The sequence below is a fragment of the Saccoglossus kowalevskii genome, chromosome 21, assembly GCF_978046115.1.
Source record: "Saccoglossus kowalevskii chromosome 21, keSacKowa6.1, whole genome shotgun sequence".
Taxonomy (NCBI): domain Eukaryota; kingdom Metazoa; phylum Hemichordata; class Enteropneusta; family Harrimaniidae; genus Saccoglossus; species Saccoglossus kowalevskii.
The window spans coordinates 20342529-20363033 of NC_140661.1; the positions used below are offsets into that span (position 1 = coordinate 20342529).

Below are 20505 nucleotides of genomic sequence, written 5' to 3' on the forward strand. Positions count from 1 at the left end.
ATGAAAAATGCGCTAAATTAAAACCCAGTGAATATGTAAAATTTAGCATAGAACACATTATCTAAATGACAAAACCGTGAATTTAAAACCCACTTAATATACCTGAAATGGTAAATCAGCGAAATTTAAACCAAGTGAAAATTAGTCATTTTACAGTATGTGTATCGATGTCGCCATGCCAACGTTTCGTTTCGTCCTAGTTGTGATATTTATCTGTAAATGTCAGACCATTGGTCTGAGGTTCATCGCAGACTCTATTTGAAAGGCTGCGGTTGAGGTTTCATGTTGATCCGTCGAAAATGGCAGTTACTTATCACACAACAAAAACTTATTAGTTACGACAATATTTTCTTAACATTTTATGGAAACAATTCGTAGTGTGCATAAATCTTAAAGAAACATAATAGACAAAACAGTAAATTTTAATATTACTTGTTCGTGCTGTTTTGCAGCACTGCGAAGGAAAATGAAAGATTACAACAATTAGCACATATGGCTGGAAGTTACATTTGCTCCGTTGTGTAGACAGGTTTCAACATTTCATCAGATACATGTAATACAATTTATATCCAATCATCTAGAACAAACTTTTCTAGAGAACACACGCGCACAAAGATTTTGTGGTCTCGTATTGGGGGGGGGGGGGGTCACAGTAATATAAACAAGGATACATTTTGCCGAGATATTCAAATCAGTCGCTATTATGATTTACAGAGGCGGCGGAATGAAATATCCCATGGAGGGGCGAGATCTGCTCATCACCCCTCGCTTACTAGGAGGACCCAGGGGCATACTCTTCCTTGAATTTTGAAATCTAGACCCTCTACAACCTAAGCTATTTCCTTCATTTTGAGGGGCAAATTGTGCTGACACAAAAGGTTTCAGCTTGATTTTCGAGTGGCGGCATATTTTACATGCCCCTGAAGTGGTTCTCGTTTTTAGAATATTAGAAATAAGTATCGGTCTTATTTCTGATCAAGATAGGTATGAATATCGGTAGTATTTTCCCAATTTGGTGTATTTATGGTTCCGTATATGAGCGAATATCTCCACCTCAGATTCCGGCCTCATATCCCTAGGTAACTGTTTTATTCGAAATAAACAGTGAGGACAGAAATGGTACTTTGGTATAAACATGGGTATAGATTTTGCCACTATCCAGTTATAAAATTGGCCACACTTTTGAGTACTCAGGGGCACTTCCCTACCCAACTATGTATCAACTGCCCCCCCCCCCGCGTGCATGCCCGTGAATGTGGTTATGCAATAGAAAGTAATGTCTACACGTAGGTAGGGTTATTAAAATCGAGAAAACAAAATACGGGTATATTTTTTCCGACATATAAGATAAACGGAAAAGAGGTTACTAATCAATCTTCAAGTTTTACATTTTTGTAATTTCTTCTGTGAATCTCTCCGGCGAACCTACCAGCGAATCTCCGGTAAGGTATACTTAGTAGTACGTGACGTTCAGAATTCCCCCGCCCCTGAATAATCGCGAAGAACAGACTGGCGTGTTAACTGCATAAATATGTATAATTTCCTTCCTGAATGCAGAACTTAGTTGATCTAATCGTTAAGGCGTATGATACATTTTGATGTGAGTTAATTTGTAATGAATAGTTCAGCCAAACACTGAAATATATCATGATGGTGGTATGATGAATTATATTTTTTTTCAAAATGATATTTCTGGATTTCATAGAAGTATATTTTCATTTTTTGGCCGGCTAATGTTGGATGTGCAAACCTCATTCGGGAACATGTATATTCGGTGTTTAGAATAAAGATGGGCAAAATGCTAACAGGGCAATCGTTTTTATTGATGTGTTGAAATTACGCCAATAGGGTATGCTTTTAATGTTTTTGTTAATTGAATGTTTTTGTTGTTGTTGTTGTTGTTGTTTTTAAAAAATTGTGTACGTATTTGAAATTTATTTAAAAAGCTGAAGAACCCTTGTATCATCAGAGGGACTGTGCATCATCATAAGAATAGCGGATTTTGCAAGGAATAATGTTTACTTGCTCTCTTGACTGAACACTTAAAACCCAGAGTAAAGAATAAACTTTATAAAATAGTTGGATGGTTGAGATCATATACTAGTATCACATGAATATGTGTAGTATAGTCAGATGGTTGAGGTGATATACTAGTATCACATGTATATGTGTAATTGTAGTCAGATGGTTGGGTGATATACAAGTATCACATGGATATGTGTAGTTGTAGTCGGATGGTTGAGGTTATATACTAGTATCACATGTATATGTGTAGTTGTAGTCGGATGGTTGAGGTGATATACTAGTATCACATGTATATGTGTAATTGTAGTTGGATAGTTGGGTGATATACAAGTATCACATGGATATGTGTAGTTGTAGTCGGATGGTTGAGGTGATATACTAGTATCACATGTATATGTGTAATTGTAGTTGGATGGTTGGGTGATATACAAGTATCACATGGATATGTGTAGTTGTAGTCGGATGGTTGAGGTGATATACTAGTATCACATGTATATGTGTAATTGTAGTCAGATGGTTGGGTGATATACAAGTATCACATGGATATGTGTAGTTGTAGTCGGATGGTTGAGGTGATATACTAGTATCACATGTATATGTGTAATTGTAGTCAGATGGTTGGGTGATATACAAGTATCACATGGATATGTGTAGTTGTAGTCGGATGGTTGAGGTTATATACTAGTATCACATGTATATGTGTAGTTGTAGTCGGATGGTTGAGGTGATATACTAGTATCACATGTATATGTGTAATTGTAGTTGGATGGTTGGGTGATATACAAGTATCACATGGATATGTGTAGTTGTAGTCGGATGGTTGAGGTTATATACTAGTATCACGTGGATATGTGTAGTTGTAGTCGGATGGTTGGGTGATATACTAGTATCACATGGATATGTGTAGTTGTAGTCGGATGGTTGGGTGATATACTAGTATCACATGGATATGTGTAGTTGTAGTTGGATGGTTGAGATGATATACTAGTATCACATGGATGTATGTAGTTGTAGTCGGATGGTTGGGTGATATACTAGTATCACATTGATATGTGTAGTTGTAGTTGGATGGTTGGGTGATATACTAGTATCACATGGATATGTGTAGTTGTAGTCAGATGGTTGAGATGATATACTAGTATCACATGGATGTATGTAGTTGTAGTCGGATGGTTGGTGATATACTATACTAGTATCACATGGATATGTGTAGTTGTAGTCGGATGGTTGAGATCATATACTAGTATCACATTGATATATGTAGTTGTAGTCGGAAGGTTGAGACGATATACTAGTATCACATGGATATGTGTAGTCGTAGTTGGATGGTTGAGGTGATATACTGGTATCACATGAATATGTGTAGTTGTAGTCGGATGGTTGAGGTGAAATACTAGTATCACGTGGATATGTGTAGTTGTAGTCAGATGGTTGGGTGATATACAAGTATCACATGGATATGTGTAGTTGTAGTCGGATGGTTGAGGTTATATACTAGTATCACATGTATATGTGTAGTTGTAGTCGGATGGTTGAGGTGATATACTAGTATCACATGTATATGTGTAATTGTAGTTGGATAGTTGGGTGATATACAAGTATCACATGGATATGTGTAGTTGTAGTCGGATGGTTGAGGTGATATACTAGTATCACATGTATATGTGTAATTGTAGTTGGATGGTTGGGTGATATACAAGTATCACATGGATATGTGTAGTTGTAGTCGGATGGTTGAGGTGATATACTAGTATCACATGTATATGTGTAATTGTAGTCAGATGGTTGGGTGATATACAAGTATCACATGGATATGTGTAGTTGTAGTCGGATGGTTGAGGTTATATACTAGTATCACATGTATATGTGTAGTTGTAGTCGGATGGTTGAGGTGATATACTAGTATCACATGTATATGTGTAATTGTAGTTGGATGGTTGGGTGATATACAAGTATCACATGGATATGTGTAGTTGTAGTCGGATGGTTGAGGTGATATACTAGTATCACATGTATATGTGTAATTGTAGTTGGATGGTTGGGTGATATACAAGTATCACATGGATATGTGTAGTTGTAGTCGGATGGTTGAGGTGATCTACTAGTATCACATGGATATGTGTAGTTGTAGTCGGATGGTTGAGGTGATATACTAGTATCACATGGATATGTGTAGTTGTAGTTGGATGGTTGGGTGATATACTGGTATCACATGAATATGTGTAGTTGTAGTTGGATGGTTGGGTGATATACTGGTATCACATGAATATGTGTAGTTGTAGTCGGATGGTTGAGGTGATATACTGGTATCACATGGATATGTGTAGTCGTAGTCGGATGGTTGAGGTGATATACTAGTATCACGTGGATATGTGTAGTTGTAGTCGGATGGTTGGGTGATATACTAGTATCACATGGATATGTGTAGTTGTAGTCGGATGGTTGGGTGATATACTAGTATCACATGGATATGTGTAGTTGTAGTCGGAAGGTTGAGACGATATACTAGTATCACATGGATATGTGTAGTCGTAGTCGGATGGTTGAGGTGATATACTAGTATCACGTGGATATGTGTAGTTGTAGTCGGATGGTTGAGGTGATATACTGGTATCACATGAATATGTGTAGTTGTAGTCGGATGGTTGAGGTGAAATACTAGTATCACGTGGATATGTGTAGTTGTAGTCGGATGGTTGAGGTTATATACTAGTATCACGTGGATATGTGTAGTTGTAGTCGGATGGTTGGGTGATATACTAGTATCACATGGATATGTGTAGTTGTAGTCGGATGGTTGGGTGATATACTAGTATCACATGGATATGTGTAGTTGTAGTTGGATGGTTGGGTGATATACTAGTATCACATGAATATGTGTAGTTGTAGTTGGATGGTTGGGTGATATACTAGTATCACATGGATATGTGTAGTTGTAGTCGGATGGTTGGGTGATATACTAGTATCACATGGATATGTGTAGTTGTAGTTGGGTGGTTGGGTGATATACTAGTATCACGTGGATATGTGTAGTTGTAGTTGGATGGTTGGGTGATATACTAGTATCACATGGATATGTGTAGTTGTAGTCGGATGGTTGAGATGATATACTAGTATCACATGGATATGTGTAGTTGTAGTCGGATGGTTGAGATGATATACTAGTATCACATGGATATGTGTAGTTGTAGTCGGATGGTTGAGGTGATATACTAGTATCACATTGATATGTGTAGTTGTAGTTGGATGGTTGGGTGATATACTAGTATCACATGGATATGTGTAGTTGTAGTCGGATGGTTGAGATGATATACTAGTATCACATGGATATGTGTAGTTGTAGTCGGATGGTTGAGATGATATACTAGTATCACATGGATGTATGTAGTTGTAGTCGGAAGGTTGGGTGATATACTAGTATCACATTGATATGTGTAGTTGTAGTTGGATGGTTGGGTGATATACAATGTACTAGTATCACATGGATATGTGTAGTTGTGGTTAGATGGTTGAGATGATATACTAGTATCACATGGATGTATGTAGTTGTAGTCGGATGGTTGGTGATATACTATACTAGTATCACATGGATATGTGTAGTTGTAGTCGGATGGTTGAGATCATATACTAGTATCACATTGATATATGTAGTTGTAGTCGGAAGGTTGAGACGATATACTAGTATCACATGGATATGTGTAGTCGTAGTCGGATGGTTGAGGTGATATACTGGTATCACATGAATATGTGTAGTTGTAGTCGGATGGTTGAGGTGAAATACTAGTATCACGTGGATATGTGTAGTTGTAGTCGGATGGTTGAGGTTATATACTAGTATCACGTGGATATGTGTAGTTGTAGTCGGATGGTTGGGTGATATACTAGTATCACATGGATATGTGTAGTTGTAGTCGGATGGTTGGGTGATATACTAGTATCACATGGATATGTGTAGTTGTAGTTGGATGGTTGAGATGATATACTAGTATCACATGGATGTATGTAGTTGTAGTCGGATGGTTGGGTGATATACTAGTATCACATTGATATGTGTAGTTGTAGTTGGATGGTTGGGTGATATACTAGTATCACATGGATATGTGTAGTTGTAGTCAGATGGTTGAGATGATATACTAGTATCACATGGATGTATGTAGTTGTAGTCGGATGGTTGGTGATATACTATACTAGTATCACATGGATATGTGTAGTTGTAGTCGGATGGTTGAGATCATATACTAGTATCACATTGATATATGTAGTTGTAGTCGGAAGGTTGAGACGATATACTAGTATCACATGGATATGTGTAGTCGTAGTTGGATGGTTGAGGTGATATACTGGTATCACATGAATATGTGTAGTTGTAGTCGGATGGTTGAGGTGAAATACTAGTATCACGTGGATATGTGTAGTTGTAGTCGGATGGTTGAGGTTATATACTAGTATCACGTGGATATGTGTAGTTGTAGTCGGATGGTTGGGTGATATACTAGTATCACATGGATATGTGTAGTTGTAGTCGGATGGTTGGGTGATATACTAGTATCACATGGATATGTGTAGTTGTAGTTGGATGGTTGGGTGATATACTAGTATCACATGGATATGTGTAGTTGTAGTTGGATGGTTGGGTGATATACTAGTATCACATGGATATGTGTAGTTGTAGTCGGATGGTTGGGTGATATACTAGTATCACATAGATATGTGTAGTTGTAGTTGGATGGTTGGGTGATATACTAGTATCACATGGATATGTGTAGTTGTAGTCGGATGGTTGGGTGATATACTAGTATCACATGGATATGTGTAGTTGTAGTTGGATGGTTGAGACGATATACTAGTATCACATGGATATGTGTAGTCGTAGTCGGATGGTTGAGGTGATATACTAGTATCACGTGGATATGTGTAGTTGTCGTCGGATGGTTGAGGTGATATACTGGTATCACATGAATATGTGTAGTTGTAGTCGGATTGTTGGGTGATATACTGGTATCACATGAATATGTGTAGTTGTAGTCGGATGGTTGAGATGATATACTAGTATCACATGGATATGTGTAGTTGTAGTCGGATGGTTGAGGTGATATACTGGTATCACATGAATATGTGTAGTTGTAGTCGGATGGTTGAGGTGATATACTAGTATCACGTGGATATGTGTAGTTGTAGTCGGATGGTTGAGGTGATATACTAGTATCACATGGATATGTGTAGTCGTAGTCGGATGGTTGAGGTGAAATACTAGTATCACGTGGATATGTGTAGTTGTAGTTGGATGATATACTAGTATCACGTGGATATGTGTAGTTGTAGTCGGATGGTTGAGATGATATACTAGTATCACATGGATATGTGTAGTTGTAGTCGGATGGTTGAGATGATATACTAGTATCACATGGATGTATGTAGTTGTAGTCGGATGGTTGGGTGATATACTAGTATCACATTGATATGTGTAGTTGTAGTTGGATGGTTGGGTGATATACTAGTATCACATGGATATGTGTAGTTGTAGTCAGATGGTTGAGATGATATACTAGTATCACATGGATGTATGTAGTTGTAGTCGGATGGTTGGTGATATACTATACTAGTATCACATGGATATGTGTAGTTGTAGTCGGATGGTTGAGATCATATACTAGTATCACATTGATATATGTAGTTGTAGTCGGAAGGTTGAGACGATATACTAGTATCACATTGATATGTGTAGTCGTAGTCGGATGGTTGAGGTGATATACTAGTATCACGTGGATATGTGTAGTTGTAGTCGGATGGTTGAGGTGATATACTGGTATCACATGAATATGTGTAGTTGTAGTCGGATGGTTGAGATGATATACTAGTATCACATGGATGTATGTAGTTGTAGTCGGATGGTTGGGTGATATACTAGTATCACATTGATATGTGTAGTTGTAGTTGGATGGTTGGGTGATATACTAGTATCACATGGATATGTATAGTGTAGTCGGATGGTTGGGTCATATACTAGTATCACATGGATATGTGTATTATATGTACATGTCGGATATTTTGTCTTTTACGCCTTGATGAGTCTGTCACATGGTTCACAAAGAATCACGTGTAACTGCCCCTTAAAAGAAAAATAACATTGCATATTCCGAGGTTAGTATTAAAGCCAATCGGCGAATTTTGCAGGGGCTTATTGCCAGTAGCCCATACTCTCAAAACCGTGGCGAAATGAAACATTAAGCTCAGTGGTTAGTTTACGCATCTTTTAAATGTGTTTTGATTCACAGTGCATTCGACAATCAACTGCAAGTCAGTTATGTGAATATGAATTGCATTCACTGGCAGCCGTACTAATGAACAAGTTGAAATCGCATTTAACGGTAGAAATATGATAATTCTTAAAACATCTACATTTCTATGAAAGGCCTCAGTACTCTATATTGTTTTAATTTGTATGTAGCTGTTGTTGTATTTTCTGATTTAGTAGTAAGTGCAATGTATATTTCATTAAATGAGTGAAACAAAGACGTGGAATTCATCACCTAAACCGAGTATAATAATTTGTCAAAATAGCAATAGAAAATAATATTTCTTTGGCATTACCCAATCTCATTTAATATACTTATTAGACAACAGAAAGACAGACAATATGCAGGGTTACATCCTTAAATGACGATTCACCGTGAATGGAAGGGGTTCACTGCCAAGTTGAAGCTCCTTGTGTTGGAGAGGTATAGGTACATTCTGCGCTACGGAGTTCTCATTTCAAACTGTTTAACCCCTCTTTTCAGTGTAATGTAGAACTATGTCTTATTATGACAACACATCTTCATCAAAATGTCGAAATTTGAATATCCATTTTAGTACAATTTACCCAAAATGGAGCCTGAGTTTTAAGACCTTTTCTAATATAAATAAGAAGTGGAGTTTAGAACACCTATTAAAACATACCATCTTACATATTTCGACATTGATTTTGCAAATAAAACATTCGCTTGAATGGTATCATCACACTGCTGTCATTTGAAATAAAATTTGCACTCTGAGAGAATTTATAAAGCGTTATTAGTGTACTGGAAAATGCCATTCTCTGTAATAGCACGGACTGTGACAAAACGTGAAACCGTGAGTTCTATATAAGTTTGTTGAACGTAAATAATTCCATTACAGCATTAAAACATGAAACTTAGTGCTGATGGTCAATTCAAATAATGGGTCAAATATTTTTTTAGTCTATGAAGACGAATCATGTATATTTTATGTAATAGATTGAGAGTTTCCTGTCACCCAGATTATTTGGAAATCTGTTTTTCAAAGCTAAATTTAGATAGCACCGCAGTTCTATTCAACCCACACATTTATAATTATAAGCAAACGCTGTTTTATTTTAGAATTATCTTGCGAGCATCATTGTTTGTTGTCATCAGAGTACTTCGCTAGGACCTACAGGACTCTATAGTAAACGTGTCGCTCTCCATGACCAACTTCTACAAAGTACCGAAAAATCTAATTGTTGAAAACATCACTACCGGTAAGTTGAAGATTATGAACTGGAACTCGAAGGCCTCAAAACACATTCTGTGCCCAGGAATATAACGGCACACGGCGTTTGAATCAGTCACAGTACCGACCGTTACATCGCGAGTCATCGAATAGTAGCACCGCAAACCAAGGGTCATTCAATAACCAAACACTCCCTTGCTCCCTTGCTCTGTCCGACTGTGTGCGACCCGAGTCCGCGACCCGAGTCCACGTCGCGAGCTCAGTTTCTATTTACGAAATACCAAATATATTGATACTAATGGGCCCGGCAACGTTAAATTATAATGTGCCACAACGCCATTGAACAATCAATACGTCACTTCCTGAGTCCTATTCGTGAGGTCGTATCTGTGAGGTTCTATTCGTGAGGTATATAGCGTGCGCATACATCAATTGAATAAAGGGGAAAGATGTGAAAATCACATATACCACTAGGGGGCGTAACTCGTCGGACTTGCCTATTGTAGTATGGGATGGGCAAGTATGTAAATTGGTGAAAATTAAGAAGTTCACTTATTTTTTTAATCTGTAGTTGAAGTTCAGTTTTTATTTATCGTAGTTAAATTTCAACGCGTCTTTAATTGCACGATTTCTACAAATGCCACTTTATTTTATGTCTAATATTGTTCTCCTGTATTTCTCATCCAGAATGGAACATTCTAATCTGAGGTCAAACAAGCAACATGGCGGCCATGAGGTTACCTCACCGGTGCCGGCTGCTGTGGAAAAATACATGTTCTAAAGTTAATCTAACGAACGACGTGATAATTAATTTGCCGAAATCGTCCTGTATATCACGGAGTAGCAGTATATGTAATGGTATTTCGGAACGTCATATGGTATGTTGCTTTCTCTGTTTGTCGTCTGCTGAGTCGAAATCTGTCCTCATCTAATCGACGAAACGAACCGTCATAACGTAACATTGGTCACACACGTAATATCAATCATTGCTCGTATCAATACCAAAATTAACACAAGACTGTGATACAACGGTCACAGTCGTGCCCCATTAACGTTTACTCTATCTCGCTGCATTACAACATTCCTCTATACTTGTATATTTGATTTTGACCTTGTATTCAAGTTTGTGAGACTGAGACTGAGAGGTCAAAAATCACCACCTGCTTTTCTTTATGACAAATTAATCAAAACTAAAAAACATACTATAATTTGGACCCATTTCAATGAATAGTCGAACATATAAAATATTTAAATAATTGCGACCATAAATGTTTTCCTCATAGTTATAAATTTTACTGTACCCAGTCCCAATGAGGGGGGGGGGGGTGTCGTCTGGTATCTTATGTAAGAAATAGACAAGGGATGAAGGCTCCAGTGAGCTCATATTTTGCAAACTGGAAGAAACAGACAAACAGAATGAAAAATAAAATCTATAAAAAATACCAGGTTGAAGAATATTAGTTGCTCTTTCAAATTCCGCCAAAGCCTTACCTAACAATAAAATATTACCTATTTACATGTATATCATAAAAAACACCTGTAGTTACATGAGCATATGTATAAATAGTATGTATTTGTGAGACAGCTTCATTAGGATAGCCTTGATATATTTGTAAATAAAATCAAAACACATTTTTGTTTCTTCAACAGGCCAAGCACTTATATCCAAGTGATTATATTTCATTGAAAAACACAAGGTAAGAAAGTAATTTTATCATTCTTCAACCTAAAATGTCATTATCACTAACAAAAAATCAGATTGCAATGATGAACAATGAGGATGTGGTCTATAGTGGACTCAAACATTATCACTTGAAAAGTTGTATAGGCTTAAAATATCACCGAATTATCTTTAGAAGATAGAATGATCAATCAAAGTTGTTTTTCTTTTTGTTGAAAGTTGGAGAATAAGTATATGTTTAAAATGTATTGAAGAGAAATTACATGACTTGATCCTGAACACACCTATTTTTTCAGGCTAAAACTCTATTTACTATCAGGTCAAAATAGATTTGTTCTGTACTGTGCATTTCAGTTTGAAAGATGTGCATCACAGCTGTAGCTTTGGATTACCAATTTAAGTAAACTTTGTCATATTTCACAAAATAAACATGCACAATTTTTTCCATATTTTTGTCCAAATTTGTTAGAAAAATTAGTAGCTAATAAGAAATTATTTTCACCTGGTACAAAATTAAAAAAGAAGGAATCATTGATTCGAAAATACATAAAACTGTGAAAAAAGATTCACCCGTTTTATGATATTGCTGACGCAGTCTAAAGTATTCTATATCCAGTCAGTCCACCAAGGTGAGGGCACAGTAATTCTTCCATATCTATTAGACTAGTCTTGACTATTTATTACATGCAGATATCCTATACAAAGTGTACTGTCATGAAATTACATTGTATTGCTCATTTTCAATGGGATACCACATGTGATAATCAGATTTATGCTGTGTAGTTTAGCTTTTTTGTATTTTCCATTGGATTCTAGACATTTTTGAGTGCCATTCACACAAAAAATAGTTTTATTTATAGTGTACTCTTTTCCACATAAAATGTTGCAAACATTTCAAATTTTTGGATCAAAAACTAGTCACATTGTTTGTCTGGTCAAAAATTGAAATCAAATTCAGTAAAAATTACAGAAAATCTGAACAGATTTCCGCAAATTTAATTAGGAAAAAAAATGTGGCACTCACAGATTTAAAATGTCACCATGGGTGATGAAGGGTGCTAGTTTACCTAAATCCACATAAAATATATAACTTCTCTATATTGACACACTATATCAACTTACTGTGAAAGCAGATTTGCCAACTTTCTACAAAGATCCGTAGCACTTTCAATGTGTTGTATGAAATTCTTGCAATTTTAAACACGAAAAACATTTTGCACTCGTTGGACTGAGATTATCACCATGGGTGATGAAAGGTGCTACTGATAATTTGAATAAATCTACATGAAATGCAAAGTATATAACTTCTCTATATTAACCCTAACCATTTTTTGTACCAACAGATATTTTTGTACAAATTCTAGTCCTAAAGAAGCAGTAACTGATCCAACAAAACTAACAGAATCTGAACTTTCACAAGTTTGTACAAATATTAAAAAAGTAAGTATTCATAAATTCAATTACTGACATATATTTGTACACATGGATATTAACTTTATAAAAGGTCATAGTCTTCAGTTATAATGCTGATGTGATGTAATTACACATACATGTAGAATTAAATAGACAATGAAAATATGTATTTAAGCTTCCTGTTCATTGCGAGATCCTGCGTTAAGGCGGTGGTCATAGTGGTACATGTACATGTGTGTATCTGAATATTGTGTTGGGTTCATCAAGTGCGAATTTTTTTTTGGGTATTTCCCACTTAATAATGTGCTATACACATTTAATGATGATCAATTTTGATGAAGTAAGGGTATCCCAAAGCAGTATTTGCCTCTTCAAGATCGGCATTTCGATGTTGAGCTTTGGACTACTTTCAGGACTATTTAAAACATGCCTTCTCATCAACTTTTAGACAACAATTAACACTTTGTCCAGATACATCACCATCAAGTGCGATTGAAATCTATTCACCATCTATCATTGTGCAGTTTTTTAATGTCTATGAGAGTCTGGTAAATTAAAACAACTCTGTCATGATGTGGGTCCCATGTGACATGGTGTAAACCATTACATTTTTGTCATTAGGAAAATCACAATTTAATGGTATTCATGAAGACAAAATTTTGGGAATGTTGCAGACACTTTGTATCATAGAATACTTGTAATACTTGTTATTTGTATAATAGTTTGCGGGAATTTGTGATTTTCCGTACAATTGCGAGATCTCGCGAGATGCATGAAAGATGCGCGTCGAACGTCTGCCGCAAAAATCGAACGATTTGATTTTGAACTAGAATTTCTTTATTTCGTAGCTTACATTGACCAGCCGATCTTCGACAGAGGAATATTGCTTCCGAATACCCTTACTTCATCAAAATTGCCTATCATCAAATGTGGACAGCACATTATTAAACATGGAAATGTCCCTGAAATACTTTCGCGTTTGTCGAATCCCACGCGATGTTTGTCACGACTACGACGCTATGACCTTTGTTTGTCCTGTTTTTACGTTCGATTTCACGCATAACGCGTGATTCTCGCAGTGAACGGAAAATGGTCTATTTGTCTCTCACATACTTAACACAGTTTACAGTGTATACAACGTGTGTATCCACTAAAATTATACTGCACAAGAGCAGTGGCGACACTTTAAAAGGCAAATGAAATGAATTCTGCGCTCCAGCACTAAATAGCAATGTCATATAAGATATACATTGATAAGTTCCAAACTGTTGTGAAGTTTTTTGGCAAAATGATGACAATCAACTTAAAAACAGACCAACTATAATGACGTTAATACATGTGTGCACATATTGAGTCAAGAATGTATTGGATGTAACTATATTTTTTCTCTTTTTAAAACTAAACATTTTCTGCTATGCCATGTCAATGGTTGTCAAACTCATAGCAAGAAATCTTTGCTAACAAGTCATGGTTAATAGCACCCTCGGAGTTCAATAGACCAATTTCCTGGAAGTCAAAGATACAGTGTTTCGCATCCGTGCATACATATGAGGTCAAACGTAAACTTGCACATTTCACAATAATAAAATCCTCAACTTTGACTTGTTTGTATTTTCCATCATGACAAACCAGGATTATTTTTGCACCCCAGTCTTGCTACTTCCGGGAAAGTGGTTTATCACTACAATGTGTTTCTTTGACCTGAACTTAACTTTGACTGCCCTATTATTACACTAATGATCAATAAACATGCAAATCAAATTGTAATTTATCTTTTCAGGAATTAAATACAAGTAAACATAATCTTAATGAGATTAGCCATTATTTATTTGATGGGAAGGGAAAAGCTTTTCGTCCAATGACAGTACTACTTTCAGCAAAAGCCTGCAACTACCACTCAGGACTATCCACTCAAGTGACTCAGTCACAACGTGAAGTGGCCATGATTGCCGAAATGATACACACAGCAAGTCTCATACACGATGATGTCATTGATGCTGCTGATACTCGCAGAGGAAAAGCTGCTGTCAATGAGATATGGGGACAAAAAAACGTATGTACTACTTTATTTTATACATCAGATGGCGTAATATGCAGCCTGATCACCTGATCGTATTGATATGTTGTTGCTACAAAATGTCTTTCAAAATGTTTTTCTCAAATGCACTGAAATTAGTTTCATGATATGTGAACCTTAAATGCAATTTGTCACAGAGATCTTTGGAGAGCAGGTGCATCACTTGTTTTCCCCCTCAAATTGTCTCTCATTCTCCCACCTCATCAAATCCAATGATCTAAACACCATGGTTAATACATAGGTCAGGGGAATGCTGGACTCAATGACAAGGGAGAGTGGCTCACTATTTGAGGGGCAAAACCAAGTCACATGGTTATTAACAAGTTCTCATTAGTCATTTGCATCTATCATCAACTGAATCGGTTTTCAGTATTTACTGATGATACGTGCAACATGATTGTTGTTTGTTTTATAATGCATGCTTTTTGATCAACTTTTTACTCCACTTCTTATAGGCTATATTAGTTGGTGATTTTATTCTGTCTAAGTCATCTGCATTGTTAGCAAGGATAGGGAATAAAGAGGTTGTTATTGTTATATCACAAGCCATAGATGATCTTGTTAGAGGTAAGTAGAGTAGTTTTACAAATCTTCTTTGTAATTTATTCTAATTTGCCTGACGAAATAATTTTTTCTCTAAAAACAAAAAAAAAACATTTTATAGTGTTATTTTATGTTGAGAAAACAATTTTGAAATAAAAATATAGTGATCAGTTATTACTCCAGCAGTCATACATGTATGTTCACCAATAACATGCATGGTGAAAAAATGTCATCTCTTTTCTTGATCTTTTATTAATATAAATCTATTGAGGTAGGTTTAAACTTTTCACCACCAGACTTTCTCGCCCAAATTTTTAGGCACTTTTTTCCCCTATATTCTTCAATATCTCTGGAAATGAACCTTAATATTGGAGTGAACTGACAAAATTTAAGTAATTTATATTAATTAATAGTTTTTAGGAAAGTGCAGACTATAAACAGGACTAATTTGTTAATATGTGATGAAAAGAGTGAACTGGTGGTAAAAAGGTTATAATTATTCAGCTCAATTGATTAGACACATGTTTTAATCTAGCTAATCATGAACCTGCTTTAATAAAAATTTATGTTTCTATTTAGGTGAATTTATGCAGCTTGGATCTAAAGAAGATGAGAATGAGAGATTTGCGCATTATCTACAAAAAACTTATAAGAAAACTGCCAGTCTCATAGCAAACAGCTGCAAAGCGGTAAATACATTGACATTTACAGTGGAAGGACATTGAAGTTCATCACACTACAATCATTGTGTATAAAACCTAATAAAACAAATTTGTTTCTGCACAGTTTACTTTTTTCACCACAATGATATTCATGACAGTTTATTGTATATGTGTTTTGGCTAAATTTAAACGTATAATTATGTCTTGTTGAATAAAATCTGTCAAGGCATGTCTGAAAAATGGTTAAGGAGACATAATAATGAAACCAACATGGCCATCAGTTGGACATTTTGAATCAAATCACAAAACAAAATCATAACATCTATGAATAATATTAGCCCAGACACGTCTCAAACATAAACGAATCATGCGTACAACACACTCAAGGAATTATCACTGTAAACTGACTGCTCAGTACACAGTTTTTGGACCAACTCGTTTCTATAATGTCTCTAAGTTTCATTGATCATTATTTAGTAAAGAAATCACTGAAATTATTTATTATATCCATAAAATATGTGCTGAACGTCAAATGACTTCGAAACGTCGAAGGTTGAACAAACTTCCGGTACTCCTTGCGCAATATGCGTCAGATCGGTGTTGAAAGAACGCCGACGTGCAGCGTCAATGCTATAAAATAGAATCACTAAATTATCCCACAATAGAACATGTTATGCGTATTAGGTAAAAAGCTCAAGAAATGGGTTAAATTATACCAAATTTCAACATAATCTGCAAAAGTGTATTATGAGAAACAATAAAAACAAGTAACATAACAGTTATTTTGATTAAGATCATGAATCAGTGAGTGATTTCAAGTGATGTCAAGTTTTAATGAAATTAAACCATACATGTATAAGAAATGGTTGATTTTTCATGTTATTTTGGACACAAAATTCCTATCAGTATTAATTTTTTCATCAAATTTGAACATGAACTGCACAACTACTGTAGTACTTCTAATAGCATATTGTATTTGTGTTAGGACCTCAGCACTTTTTAACATCCTGCTGTGTGTTGATCAGTGAATTCATTCATTAAAAAATTGATACTATACATGTAAGTCATCTAAGAACAATTCTATTTTGTTTCATCGCATGTTACTTTATCATGTACATACCCAGGATTGACTGCTCTCAGACCTAACCACTTTGTCGATAAAGCTATTTCTCCATGTGTTTCAGCTTTATTTGTTCTCTGCAGGTGAGTATTTTAAGTGGATGTAACCCAGCAATAGTTGAGATCACTTATCAGTATGGTAGAAACATGGGTATAGCATTCCAGCTGGTGGACGATATGTTAGATTACATCTCCAGTGACACTGTGATGGGTAAACCAACATCTACAGATCTTAAACTAGGATTGGCAACATCACCTGTACTCTTTGCTTGTCAACAGGTAATGTTCTTTGTGTTTTCAGTCTAAGTCTCAGTACCGTAAAATCTGTATTAGAAGCCGCATCTCTAATAGAAGTCACACCCATTCATTTTTAACAATTGAGACCCAAAAATTCACTATTTCTCATATGTGAAGATGCTCTAATAGAAGCCGCATCCTCTCTGTTGCATTGTACCATTTTAATAGAAGCCGTGACTTTTAATACAGATTTTACAGTAGTACTCAGCCCAACATATTAAGTATCTAGCCACTGTATCGCAGGTTTACCACATGGTTGGTCTCATTTACATGCACATGTATATATCTCACTCAAAGTGAAAAACATCCGAGCTATGGGTCATATCGTAATCTGTGTGTGTATTTCTCTTGCAGTACCCTGAGTTAAATGCCTTGATTATGCGTAGATTTAGTGAACCCGGTGACGTGGAAAAAGCGAGACGGCTAGTTGCTGAGGTAAGATAGGTTTTTTTTCATGGAGAAATTCTTGACAAAAGTTTTTGTGCATCATTCAATCAGTTGCTATAGTGAATGGACAATTGCCTGTATGCATGTGATGTCACTTATCTACAAAACAATTGTGCTGGCAAAATGAGCTTGTGTAGTGAGTGTGTTTTCTTTGAGTCACATGAAAGTTTGTTTTTTTTTCTGTCAAAATAGCGACCAATAGCGTTTATTTTAATTGACACCACTAAGCATGTGTTTAATTACATGTAGTCCCCATTCAGACACAGTCCAAAAACAGGACTAATGGATTGATCTCCTTTCATCCGTCTGCATATCCGTGTGTGCGTGGCCATCTCCATCTTGGATATGCCTGGCCGAATTATATACAAACTTCACACATACATCAAACACCTTAGCATACATATGCACATTTATTCATTTCATGATCTGACTCAGGATGGCCGAATCGTGGCTATGTTTATGCTTACTGATAAAATCAAGCATTTTGGCTATTTCGAAGCCAGATCTCGGTCATGTATAGATGGATTAATTTTAAACTTGGTACATCTATTGATTATAATGAGACTTTGATGCACATCATTTTGTTTTTCAGATTGGATACAAACAATATCTAATGATATCATTTTCTTTCTATTACAGACTGATGGTATTCAGCAAACCAGATATTTAGCACAGCAATATTGTAATGAAGCCATCAAACAAATCAGTGGTCTGGCAGAGTCTCCAGCAAGGAAGGCGTTGGTCACACTAACACATAAAATTTTAAACAGAATAAAATAGTTAATAGCTATTTTGGGTTTTCTACTAGATAGCATGAATGTATGTTCGTGTGACATCATTCACTGAAATCGTGTGGATGATGTGAATGTCACAGTAATTTTGAAGATGTGACAATACAGCAATGGTGAAGGCATGGAATCACTGTAATTTACCCATTAGTGTGACATCCCTGTAATTGCGTTGATATGACATCACAGTAGCTGAGTAGATGTGACATCACAGTAGCTGAGTAGATGTGACATCACAGTAGCTGAGTAGATGTGACATCACAGTAGCTGTGTAGATGTGACATCACAGTAGCTGAGTAGATGTGACATCACAGTAACTGAGTAGATGTGACATCACAGTAGCTGTGTAGATGTGACATCTCAGTAGCTGTGTAGATGTGACATCAAAGTAGCTGTGTAGATGTGACATCACAGTAACTGAGTAGATGTGACATCACAGTAGCTGTGTAGATGTGACATCACAGTAGCTGTGTAGATGTGACATCACAGTAGCTGTGTAGATGTGACATCACAGTAGCTGTGTAGATGTGACATCACAGTAGCTGTGTAGATGTGACATCACAGTAGCTGAGTAGATGTGACATCACAGTAGCTGAGTAGATGTGACATCACAGTAACTGAGTAGATGTGACATCACAGTAGCTGTGTAGATGTGACATCTCAGTAGCTGAGTAGATGTGACATCACAGTAGCTGAGTAGATGTGACATCACAGTAACTGAGTAGATGTGACATCACAGTAGCTGTGTAGGTGTGACATCACAGTAACTTAGTAGATGTGACATCACAGTAGCTGAGTAGATGTGACATCACAGTAGCTGTGTAGATGTGACATCTCAGTAGCTGTGTAGGTGTGACATCACAGTACCTGTGTAGGTGTGACATCACAGTACCTGTGTAGATGTGACATCACAGTAGCTGTGTAGATGTGACATCACTGTAACTGAGTAGTTGTGACATCACAGTAGCTGTGTAGATGTGACATCACAGAAGCTGAGTAGATGTGACATCACAGAAGCTGAGTAGATGTGACATCACAGTAGCTGAGTAAATGTGACATCACAGTAGCTGAGTAGATGTGACATCTCAGTAACTGAGTAGATGTGACATCTCAGTAACTGAGTAGATGTGACATCACAGTAGCTGAGTAGATGTGACATCACAGTAGCTGAGTAGATGTGACATCACAGTAACTGAGTAGATGTGACATCACAGTAGCTGTGTAGATGTGACATCACAGTAGCTGTGTAGATGTGACATCACAGTAGCTGAGTAGATGTGACATCACAGTAGCTGAGTAGATATGACATCACATTAGCTGTGTAGATATAACATCACAGTAGCTGTGTAGATGTGACATCTCAGCTGTGTAGATGTGACATCACAGTAGCTGTGTAGATGTGACATCACAGTAGCTGTGTAGATGTGACATCTCAGCTGTGTAGATGTGACATCTCAGCTGTGTAGATGTGACATCACATTAGCTGTGTAGATATGACATCACATTAGCTGTGTAGATATGACATCACATTAGCTGTGTAGATGTGACATCGCAGTAACTGAATAGATGTGACATCACTGTAACTGAGTAGATGTGACATCACAGTAGCTGAGTAGATGTGACATCACAGTAGCTGAGTAGATGTGACATCACAGTAGCTAAGTAGATGTGACATCACAGTAGCTGAGTAGATGTGACATCACAGTAGCTGAGTAGATGTGACATCTCAGTAACTGAGTAGATGTGACATCTCAGCTGTGTAGATGTGACATCACAGTAGCTGTGTAGATGTGACATCACAGTAGCTGTGTAGATGTGACATCTCAGCTGTGTAGATGTAACATCTCAGCTGTGTAGATGTGACATCACAGTAGCTGTGTAGATGTGACATCACATTAGCTGTGTAGATGTGACATCACATTAGCTGTGTAGATATGACATCACATTAGCTGTGTAGATGTG

At 36.5% G+C, this 20505-nt stretch overlaps 1 protein-coding gene across 1 annotated transcript; it reads left to right on the forward strand.

Annotated features, from left to right (window-relative positions):
- Window positions 1-10218: 10218 nt before the first annotated feature.
- Window positions 10219-18545, forward strand: LOC100366414 (all trans-polyprenyl-diphosphate synthase PDSS1-like). Its single transcript, XM_002738056.3, has 9 exons — window positions 10219-10394; window positions 11167-11213; window positions 12541-12637; window positions 14391-14663; window positions 15143-15254; window positions 15810-15919; window positions 17096-17290; window positions 17663-17743; window positions 18395-18545. Exons 1-9 carry the CDS (start codon window positions 10239-10241, stop codon window positions 18533-18535), a joined length of 1212 nt encoding a protein of 403 aa, XP_002738102.1. The 5' UTR covers window positions 10219-10238; the 3' UTR covers window positions 18536-18545.
- The last annotated feature ends 1960 nt before the right edge of the window (window positions 18546-20505 follow it).